The sequence below is a fragment of the Prunus mume genome, linkage group LG2, assembly GCF_029339155.1.
Source record: "Prunus mume cultivar Tortuosa linkage group LG2, ASM2933915v1, whole genome shotgun sequence".
Lineage (NCBI taxonomy): Eukaryota > Viridiplantae > Streptophyta > Magnoliopsida > Rosales > Rosaceae > Prunus > Prunus mume.
The window spans coordinates 25,727,101-25,739,067 of NC_142699.1; the positions used below are offsets into that span (position 1 = coordinate 25,727,101).

At 35.9% G+C, this 11,967-nt stretch overlaps 1 protein-coding gene across 1 annotated transcript; it reads left to right on the top strand.

Annotated features, from left to right (window-relative positions):
* The first annotated feature begins 548 nt into the window (after window positions 1-548).
* Window positions 549-11,712, top strand: LOC103324329 (Beta-glucosidase, GBA2 type family protein). The gene is made up of 18 exons (XM_008226376.3): window positions 549-1,225; window positions 2,067-2,177; window positions 2,327-2,383; window positions 2,521-2,597; window positions 2,686-2,785; window positions 4,276-4,349; window positions 5,159-5,259; window positions 5,363-5,466; window positions 5,635-5,688; window positions 5,773-5,828; window positions 5,914-5,952; window positions 7,335-7,476; window positions 7,723-7,907; window positions 8,155-8,222; window positions 8,387-8,459; window positions 8,958-9,019; window positions 9,164-10,343; window positions 11,255-11,712. The coding sequence occupies exons 1-18, from the start codon at window positions 1,145-1,147 to the stop codon at window positions 11,514-11,516; spliced, it is 2,826 nt and encodes a 941-aa protein (XP_008224598.1). The 5' UTR covers window positions 549-1,144; the 3' UTR covers window positions 11,517-11,712.
* The last annotated feature ends 255 nt before the right edge of the window (window positions 11,713-11,967 follow it).

Sequence of the window (11,967 nt, forward strand, 5' to 3'; positions counted from 1 at the left end):
AATATAATTGGGGGATCTAAACGAGCTAAAATATATCGATATGAGCTGAAATATATTAGGATATTTTTTTTAAAAAAATATGCAAGTGATATTGAGGAACGGAGAATTGAAATGTACTTATTGAATTTTAAACTTTAGTATAACATATATATATATATATATATATTGCGAACAGTGGGCATCTTCCCTCATTTAACGGTGGGTGGTGATCGGATTTTGAAGCATAAATAAGGAATAGCACAGATTTGTAAGTTGTACGCACAAAGAGTGACGACGCAACAGCAAACAGGAAGAGCCCCCTCCCTCCCTCCCTCCCCCAAACCAACAACAAACAAATAAACAAAGGCTTATGCTTTTCTCTCACTTCCACTCTCAACTTTCTTGAGTTTTCATTTTCTCTCATTTTCGGGTAGAATTAGAAGCTACGAAAGCAAGCAAAGCTTCTGACTTTTCAGCCACGCGCTCTTCTTCCTTTCTTTATCTTTTAATTATAAAAAACCCAAATTTATTAAAATTTGTTAAAATACCCAAAAAATAACAAAACAGAAGTCATAAAGAGCAGGGCAGGAGAGAGAGAGAGAGAGAGAGAGAGAGAGGGAGAGTAAAGCAGAGCAGAAAGAAGCTCCACCTGGCGATCTGAGACACGTAGTTGATTGCAGCAGGCATTTGGAGACTGTTTGAGTAACAGGCGGCCGCCTCTCTGCTCGCCACGACAATCTCTCAATCGCCTTACATCCTCACACACACAGAAGACTCTCAACTCACAGACCCACCAAGCCACCAATCCATCCAATCCAATCAAATTCAATCAAATCAAATATCAATTTCAAAATCTTTGCTTTTCGAATCCCCAAAGTAATTGGATTCGGTGGAGCTCCAGCTCCGGCTGCTTATTCTGCCTATTCAAATTTAAGATCTTGGCTGTGAAGAAAGCTCAAAGAAAGCTTCAAAGCTATTTGCTTGCTTGCTTGCCCTTTCGTGTACGCTTATATTCGGGCTTTGCCGTTTTCTGGAGGTGGAAGGAAGGTCTCTGGGTCTTCCTTGTAATCGAATTTGGACGGCTTAATTTGGAGATATATTTTAACTGGAAATTCAGATAGTTTTATTGTTTGTTGGGCTAGTGAATAGCTAAGAATTAGTCGACATGGTCAGTGGGCATTTGTTCCATTGTAGAAAGAATTCATGGCCGCCTGAGGAGTATATCAACAGAAACACTTTGCAGTTGGTATGCTTCTTCTTCTACTTCATTCTCTCTCTTTCTCAAAACATTTGTGTTATTCGTTTGGGCTATGTTTGGTTGTTGAGAAAATGTAAGAGATGGGAGGAAAAGTAAAGAACTGACAGTTCTGATCAAGTCTAGAATTTGATCAACAAAGCCAGAGGGCATAGCTATACGCTTGTTCTCACTATTGAAGCCCAAAATAAAATTGAAGTGTCTTTTAATTGTCTGGTCTTCATATGCATTTTGTTTACTTCTCTAAGGTGTTCGAACAATTTAATTGGAGAGGAGTTCCAATTAACTTGAACCAGTGGAGAAGAATCGCAATTAAAATATTGATTTATTGAACGTAGTTTCATCAAATAGCTTGTCTTGCATGATTGACTGATTAAAATCTGTGCCAAGTTTAAACTCAAAATTCTGCAATTTATCAAATGTTAGTTCTACACATGTTTCATTTGAAGGACTTCTCATGCTTAATTTGAAGTCTTTTTTACATTTTTTTGGTTGTTGTGTACAATGTGGGAACATATCATGCCTGGAATCTCAAGCCGTATCGTAATACAACATTTGTGTCTGCTACCACTGTTAGATTTTGGGTTATTAGTTGTCAATTTATTGTTTCTAATGAATAAACTTTTAATAAAAAATAAATAAAACAATTCTCTTGTTCTTTGTGAATTTTGTTGAGCTTCTTTCTTACTGTGTAGTGTGTATTAGCAAGCAAACTGATTCTGAGCTATTATATTTTGTGTTTTTTGTGCCTTTTTGATAGGCAGTTAGCCTCTCAGGTTAACTTTACTCTGTACTCAATCTGATTAATTTTTCTTTTCATTCTTTTCTATAGTTTGATTTTGATAGTGCGGCCCCACCAGAACATGCATGGAGGAGGAAGTTAAACTGCAATGCTAATCTTCTCAGAGAATTTAGTGTTACATTTAGGGAAGCGATAAAGATGGTCAGTGATTTGTTTTCTTTAATGTTGTCGACTAATAAATTCATCCTGTACATTATGATGTTTGGAGCTTTTTCAGTTTTTACCAATTTTCTAGCATCCACTTCATTGGTTAAATTTTTTTAACTAGTGTGAAAATTTTGAATTTCTAGGTTAGGTTAGGTATACGCTTGTGGTCATATATCAGGGAAGAGGCTTCTCATGGAAGGGTAAAATCTCTCAACCTTCTAGACATATATGCCATTTTGCCCTTCTTTACAACTGATATTTCTATGAGTTATACCTGTCCAACAATTGGGTGAAGATTCCTCCTTACAAAGGATGTTAAAATTCTTGTGTCATGCAGAAAGCACCTATTGATCCTTTTACACGAGAAAGTTGCAAGCCATCTGCAGCTCAGGGGGTTCCACTTGGAGGGATGGGGTATGTTATGAATCAATGGGTTGACTCAACTCTTTGAACTGTTATCTTTGTTAATCTGATACCAGACATTTATCTGAATGTATTACAGAAGTGGCAGCATATCTAGAGGTTTTAGAGGCGAGTTCAGGCAATGGCAAATAATTCCTGGTATATGTGAAGGTTCTCCTGTCATGGCCAATCAATTCTCTGTAAAGTTCTACCCTTCATCCTATTTAATTGTAGTTTGTTGTTGTTCTTTTGCTTCTTTGGAACGCGTGTTACTCATGCGTTGATATTTTCTATTTCTTTTAAGTGTTCCTACTGTATTTTTATTGGTACACAACCTTGTCAAATATGCATCCAAAAAAATGTTATCTAATTCCTTTTATTAATTATATCTTCCATAAGACCCAGATGATAACAGGTGCTAAGTACCTTCTGTGTTTGGATGTCAAATCAGGATAACCTGAGAGTCCTAGGAAACTCTTCCATATAAGTAATAAATAGTTTTAACTATTCTTATGTCATAAGCCTGGAGTAGGCTGTCAAGAGTTGTTTCGACAGCAGTTCAAAGTTGATCTTCCTTAAAAGTTATTGTTCTATATGCTGTTTTGCTTTCTAATTACGTTGACCCTAAAGTCAGGTGTCTTTGATAACTCAATTCAACACTGACAATGGAAAGTTTCAACAGATGATTAATTGTGTTTGATAACTTCTTAAATTTTTTTTTTCAATGCATCTGATAATGGGATAGCATTAAAGATTTCAGTGTGTTTGATGAAAAATTTAAGCACCGGGTATGAAAAAAATTACTGAAAATGTTAAGCAATCTGCATCGCGCTGAATGCTGAATAGGAAAACATGTAATCCTTTATCATCATTGCTTCCTTCATAAGCAACTAAATGGTCCCACGTATAGTGATATACATTACTATGATCATTTCTGCCATTGATATGGATTTGCCACTGCCATACCATTGCTAATGCCTTTAACATGTGCACTGACATTGCTTCTATGTCACCATACAATTGCCGCCAGCTCCAGCAGTGCTGTTGGTATTGCCACTCAAACCATCAGAGTTTTGTTTTATGCCTGTAGTTTACTTTGTATGTTGTAGTGTAGAATCATGGTTGAAAGACTGCAATATTACTATATGGCTAGAAAGAGGACATCTTTGTAATACGTTCAAAAGGCAATGGACAAGGATTTATGCGGCAAAGCTTCAAATAATCAATCTATTTACTTCGGTTGTTTACCTGCAGATGGTTGTTACTTAATGTAGTTTCATACTGATATTTGATAAGGTGGTCTTGGTTAGGTGTGAGAGATGGTGTCGTGAAATTCATTGCCCAATATTTACCTAGCAAATTAGTAGTTTAAAAAATGATTTTTTTTTTGGGAGGGAGGGGTTGAAAATTATGAATATATAAGGGCTTGATGGAATCTAAAAACTTTAGAATCTTGGGATTGTTGTCTAAATGCTTACAGTCCAGCTTGGCTGCTCTTAGTACCTCAGGCTGTTACTGACACTGTATTCAGCTCAGAAATGTTACTGTTGTTTGCTTTTGTACAATATATAAGCGAAGTGAATATCAATATTTTATTAGTTATCTCTAGAGAAGAAGGAAATTGTTTTTCCCTATTGTCTTCAAATCATGAGTTAACTCTGACAATTTGATTCATTTTGTGATGTTGCAGATTTTTATATCTAGGGATGGTGGGAATAAAAATTATGCATCAGTCTTGGCCCCTGGTCAACATGAAGGGTTAGGGTAAGAGGATAATTTTATGTTTAGAAACCAGTTCTGAAAAACCATCATATGATAATACCTTATAGAATTCTACACGCTTCTTTACAATCTTTGACTGCAAGTCAAGACCAAGCTTTGGGTCCATATGTCATATTGAGAGTCCCTGTCTTCCTTTTTAGCATTAAAGGAAGTCTTAGAGGTCTCTCTAAATTGGCAAGTGAATGCTACATTGGCAGATGTTCCTTGGTTAACCTGGCCCCTTTGGAATTTGGTGGTATGCTTTGACACTTAGGTAAGAAATTGGCAAGTCGTGCTATTAACATGATGTGGAGATAAAAAAGATACTTAGCTCTTATAACCATTTGGCAGGCTTTCAACTTAGAGGGATTAACCACTCCACAACTAGGATTTGCAACTTATGTACAGAAATAGGGAAAGATGTATCAGCAAACCTTTAAGATTTCACACAAAAATCCTGATTTGACATAGCACAGGAAAGAAGGAGAATTAAGAATTTATTAAAGCAATAATGAACATATAACTGTATTGTTATGCAATGCAAGATTCGAATGTGACCTGGATTATCCCACCCTTTACCATGAGCTCAAGCCCATTGGCAGTTTCATCCATGTTATGCTAGAGTAGCTGGTTTGTATTTTCAGAGGGTTATTGATTTTTATTGGAATAAAATGCATTTCACTTTTCAGTTTTGTTTATGGCTTCCTGGAATTTTGATGAATAGTGCATTCACTTGGTTGTACTACTTTTTTGGGAGTGCCAAATTTACCTTTAGCTGTTCAATATCCTAATTTAATTTGTTTCTTTTACAGGAGAGTTGGTGATCAGGGTATATCATCATGGGGCTGGAACCTGGGTGGCCAGCATTCCACATACCATGCTTTATTTCCAAGGGCATGGACCGTATATGATGGTACCATTCTTTCTTCGTTCCTCTTTTTTATTGCTCATGTATGACTTCCCCATTGCACTGCTGTTTTAATTCACATGTTTTTTTGTAAATATATTTATTTTAGGTGAACCTGACCCAGATTTGAAAATTTCTTGTCGGCAAATTTCACCATTCATTCCTCATAATTACAGAGAAAGCAGTCTTCCTACAGCTGTTTTTGTCTACACGGTATGCTCATTCAACCGGATGCCATACACATTTAAATGAAAAATATCTTTAGTTCCATAACCTCTTTGATGTATTTGACAAGCTGCAAATCTAAAAATCCTAGCACAAGATTTTCAATATGATTTTCTTTTATTTCGTTTGTTTCTAAGACTCTTGTTTCTGATATAGTTGGTGAACACTGGAAAAGAAAGAGCAAAAGTCAGCCTTCTATTTACATGGGCGGTAAGATTATATTTCTTCTGGAGTTGTTTCCTAGCGATTCAAAGATTGTTGGATATGTAGTAACTATTGCTTTTCCTATTGTAGAATTCAATTGGAGGAATCTCACACTTGTCAGGAGATCATGTGAATGAACCATTTATGTGAGTAAATTTGGTGTTTGCTGTATGTTATTACGGAACCATACATATTTCAAATATATTCTGACTTACTTCTCTCATTTGATAGAGGCGAAGATGGAGTCTCTGGTGTACTTCTACATCACAAGCAAGTCATCAAACCTTATTACACTTTTGTGACGGTTGGTTTGCAGATTGTTCTGCCCATACAGTGTTTTAATAGGTCAAAATGAAGACCATGTATTTAGACAACTCCCTGCCCGTCTGTTGAGGCATAAAAGCTCCCAAACAAAGTGAAAGAAAGTGGACCATGAGACAAAATAAAATGCTTCTGCATCAACTTACCACCTTAAAATCCATTCTTAAAATATCATGAAATGAATCAACGAGTAAAACAAAAGTATGACAGCTATCATAGAAGCATTTAAGCATAAATATTTAAAGATTTGAAAAACTACCTCTTTAAGATGTATTAGGTGGAACAGCACAATCACACAAGTAAAAAAGAGAGGGGGTTTGATTGTCGTTTGATGCTAAAGTAAAATATGGTTGCTTATATATTGCAATCTTAAGATTAAATATTAATATCGTTTAGACATTCAACCATTGTTTACTATATTGGCTGATTGGTTTTAATTTTGACTGGCATGATTATTCATATACTTTTCATTAAGCATTTTGGTTTCATCTGAATTGGGTTTTCATTACATATGCCAGTATGTTAATCATAGGTGTGGTATAAAAAAAGCATATTTGTAATCTCCATATATAGGATTTCATAAAATAGCTGTGTTCTTGTTTTGGTAATACTGGAAGCCTACTGTAATTTGGGAATACCATTTGAACTATAGTCTACTACATAACTGATATTGCTAAATCATTCACGGTACAAGAATACCTCTTCTAAATAATAAAATCTCTATTTGTGTCATGTTTTATTATATCAAGTTAATGATGGATTCTCAAACAAATACGTTAATTTTCTATGTAGTTTGAACCATAAACAAACTTGAAATGAGATTCAATTTCACTTCTTCTCTATTGTTACTCCTATTTTAATTGTCATTCATTTGTAAAAGCGTTGGGAAATTAATACAAAATTGTATATGATGAAAAAAAATTGAAATTGTACTTCAACAAATAATTGCCAAATTTTTTATACTTTGGAATCTTATTCATGCGTTGTTATTTGTTGCTATGAAATTTTTTGTTAGTTGAATGGTATAGTATGTTATGCGCTTTCTTCTTTATTTGCTGGTGAAACATGTCATGCAACTGCATGTGTTAACAGTGGAATGTCTGCTGGTGAGCACCTTATTCAATGCCTATGCTTGTTTTTGTTCCATGTAGCAATTTTAAAAATTCTGTTTTATTTTGCCCCTTCAAATCTTAGTAACCTGAACAACCAACACAATTTGAGTTATCACGATGCATGATTCTTGCAAGTTCTTCTTGAGTTCTTTCTGTCAGTCACTATTCCCTAACAGTAGATTTTAATTGTTTCTATGAACTATGCATCATATGTTGCAGGACTGCAAAAGGGAATCCTCCTGTTACTTTTGCGGTAGCTGCATGCGAAACTCAAAACGTGAGTGTGACCGTTTTGCCATGTTTTGGGTTATCTGAAGGAAGTAGCCCTACTGCTAAAGAAATGTGGGATAAAATGGTGCAGGTATTATTTTCAGTGCTTTGGTGTTCTAATGCTATGTATAAATGTGTGTTTTTGGTTGCTTAATGTTATGTGTCTCATCTTGCTCTGGCATTTAACTGAAATTCAATTGCTTGTCCTAACTTGAACATGTCAATTCGGTGATCTTGTTGATTAAATTTAAATTTTAAAATTACTTCTACTTAGATTTCGTTATGCATACTAGACAATTTTTTATTTATTTAAAAACTTGTGCATTTATCCATCAAGGATGGACAATTTGATCGGGAGAATTTCAATTCTGGGCCATGCATGTCTTCATCACCTGGAGAGACACTCTGTGCTGCAGTTTCAGCTTCTGCTTGGGTGGAACCTCATGGGAAATGCACTATTGCATTTGGTCTATCATGGTCATCTCCAAAAGTAAAATTTTTGAAGGGAAGCTCGTACCATAGGTAAGTTTCTTGCAAATCTTATTTTTCCCCTTGTTCCTTTTTGCATGTAATTGGAAAATTATTTTTTCCCCTTGTTCCTTTGTGCATGTAATGGGACTTTTGGGATGCTCCTTGTACTATAGCTATTAGTATCCAGAGGAGCTAACTGTTTCACAAATGAATGTGTATGAGAGTTGTAATCTGGACAGCTAATAAAAAGAATGGTAATGTGGTTGTTTGGTTGTTCATGTTTATAATTTTGTTTCAGGAGGTACACAAAATTCTATGGAACATCTGAAAGGGCAGCTCAGGACTTGGTGCATCATGCTTTAACAAGTATGTATCTTTTGTTTTTCAATTGAGACCTCTTTGAGCAACATTTAACTGAGAGACTAATCTGTTGAAGTTTCCTAGATTTTACTTTTGGCATTTGTTTCAAATTTAACAAGGGAATTTGGTTTTTTTTTTTTGGATGCTGATTAATCTTGAAATTTGGACAGATTACAAGCGATGGGAAGAAGATATTGAAAAGTGGCAAAACCCTATCCTCAAGGATGAAAAATTACCAGAATGGTAATTCTTAGTTCAAGCAGCATTTATCTTTTGTTTTTCTTAGTTAAATCGTAATGTTCTATCAAACAACAAATTTTTTTCTTATGGTTTTGGGTGTACACCCAACTAACAGTCCACAACAGTCTCCATTGAAAGCTGTTTCGAGCTTGCTCAAGTTTGACCCAAAAAAAAAAACCAAAACCAAAAAAAATAAAATTTGCCAGTGATTGGTCCCTTAAGAGATTGTCTTGTCAGATACCCTTATGAAAATCTGTCAAAAGCATGTAAATACTCTCTGCAAGTGTTGTGATTAAAGCATCATAAATCCATAACCAGGTCTGTTGCAAATGGAAAGACCCACAACAATGGAATCATCAAGTGAACTTTGTTAAGTTACTTTGCAATGCTTACTTGTCACTGATTGATTATGGGAACTTTTAGATGTCTAGGACATAACTGAGCTATTACTCGTTGCTGGTTTCTGTACTTAATACTTAATGCTGTGTACAATGTTTGCAGGTACAAGTTCACATTGTTCAATGAGCTCTACTTTCTGGTGGCTGGAGGAACAGTTTGGATTGGTATTCATCTATACTGATTTTCTTGATATTTCACATTTTGACCTAGCTTTAAGAATGATGTTGTGTGGGCACTAGCACTAGCCCTAAAATGTACTTTTAATTGCTCATTGCCTTCCCTTATAATAGCTAATGATTTTTCTGCAGATTCTCCCTTACCAGTAACAAACACTAATGAAAATCAACGTCAATTAACAAATGTTGAATATACAGACGTCAAGGTTACTGAAGCTGAAGTCAACAATAAACAAGGCACAGTTGTCGAGCATACTGCAACTGGTCATCATAGGAGTGTAAAGTTGGATCCACAAAATGACAATGAAGATGTTGGGAGGTTCCTTTATTTGGAAGGAGTGGAATATATCATGTGGAACACATATGACGTCCACTTCTATGCTTCATTTGCCCTTCTTGAGCTGTTTCCCAAAATCGAACTCAATATTCAAAGGGACTTTGCAAAAGCTGTCTTATCTGAAGATGGAAGAAAAGTAAAGTTTCTGGCAGAAGGCAATTGGGGAATTCGTAAGGTTAGAGGAGCTGTCCCTCATGATCTGGGAACACATGATCCGTGGAACGAAATGAATGCATACAATATTCATGATACTAGTAAGTGGAAGGATTTGAACCCAAAGTTTGTACTTCAGGTGTATAGAGACTTTTCTGCAACAGGGGATATGGCATTTGGAGTTGATGTCTGGCCTGCTGTTCGTGCTGCAATGGAGTACATGGAACAATTTGACAGGGACAATGATGGTCTTATTGAAAATGATGGTTTCCCTGATCAGACCTACGATGCTTGGACAGTTCATGGGGTTAGTGCTTACTGTGGCTGCTTGTGGCTTGCTGCACTTCAAGCTGCAGCTGCGATGGCCTTTCAACTGGGCGACAAAGCTTTTGCTGAATGGTGTAAAACTAAATATTTAAAGGCAAAACCAGCTTTTGAGGAAAAATTGTGGAATGGCTCTTATTTTAATTACGATAGCGGATCAAGTAGTAACAGTAAATCTATACAAGCAGATCAACTGGCTGGGCAGTGGTATACTGCATCCTCAGGTTTACCTTCCCTTTTTGATGAATTTAAAATCCAAAGTGCTCTGCAGAAGATCTATGATTTCAATGTCATGAAAGTTAAAGGAGGCAGGATGGGTGCCGTAAATGGAATGCATCCCAGTGGAAAGGTGGATGAGTCCTGCATGCAGTCGCGTGAAATATGGACTGGTGTCACCTATGGAGTGGCTGCTACAATGATCCTGGCTGGAAAGGAGAAAGAGGCATTCACTACTGCTGAAGGTATTTTTATTGCCGGCTGGTCTGAGGAGGGCTACGGGTAAGTACAACACACTCCAATTATTTTTCAGTACAGTATAGTTGATGTATTATCGATCTTAATTTTTTTTTTTTAATAAAAAAACCTATTCATGTCATGTTTTAGATGTGAAAATAATGGACTTCAAAAAAAATAATCCTAGTATTTATTTATTTATTTATTTATTTCAAGTTGAATATTTCCCTGTGTCAACATATTTGTCCAATAAGGCAGATATCAATTCTTCTAAAAGCATAAGATATTAGGAAAGGGCCGGTCGATGAATGCAATAGTTCACAAAGTTCTTTAATGAAGTTGTTTATGAATTTGATTCAAATGCATTCTGGATAGTTTTATGGGGTTAAACTTAAAAGCTGGGTAATGTGTTCAAGCAGTATATACCAGATTAAGATTATGGATGTATGCAGTAATCACTTCTAGGAAGTTATGCATTAATTAAATGCAAGGTCAGATAAAGATGTATGGTTTATGGTATTCAATTGCCAAGCTTTGATGTTCGACTGCTGTTGTATTTGTGGTGTACAGAAGATGTGACCCTCAAATTTAAGAACCTCTTGTAACTTCTATAATGCCAGAAAAGAGCTTTTTTTTCCATATCAATATGAGGGTTGAGAGTTTTATGTCCTATTGTATACACTCTATTTCCCCACTTGCACTTGCTTCCCCTTAATGAGGATAGTAGTATGGACCTCCACTCACTTCTCTTTAAACCTTAACAATAGGGTCTAAAATATTTGGCTAGTCTTAAGTTTCTCACATCAGTACTTGTGCATTTCTCCAGATCACCATTCTAGCATCATGTAACTTTTGTGGTGGAGAAATAATATCTTGAATTCTTTATCATATTGTGAACACAAAAACTTATTTCTTTTGGCATGACAAATATAACTCTCATCTTCTGCTACATATAGATACGGGTTCCAGACTCCTGAGGGATGGACGATGGACGGCCACTTCAGATCTCTAATATATATGAGGCCGCTCTCTATTTGGGCCATGCAATGGGCGTTAAATCTGCCCAAGGCAATTCTTGAGGCTCCTGCTATTAATATAATGGATAGAATACATTTGTCATCTTTCAGTTCCAGATCCTCTCAAAATGAATCAGGTGTGAGAAAGATAGCAACCAAGGCAAAGTGCTTTGGGAATTCTGTGTTCAACTGTGCATGCTGATTGTAACTTGTAACATGGACTGTATTGTATAGAAGTGTCTAGCGAATCTTTGCTTCGTGGAACCCTCTCGCTGTGAATTAATATATGCTGGGAGAGGTTTGGGGAAGCCTTGGCGAAAATAGCCAAATAGGTAATAAAAGATTGAGTTGTATTTCATTTACATGATATGCACATCAGTTTTCCTTTGTCATTGAAATTTTTTGTTGTGAGTAATCAAAAGCAAAAGTACGGCAAGTGATTTCCTTGTATTGGTATCTGAAGTCTGAGATCTAAACTGGAATGAAATGCTGAAATATGATATGGGTTTGTTTTGGGGGTAGATAGCAAAACATGATGATGAAGCTCAAATATCACCTTTTAGTGACTCGAAAGTGGTCCTCAAGCCTCTTATTATCCTTTTGTTTTGGACGATAACTGTCTTTTGACTCTTTATTGAACTTGACAATAACAA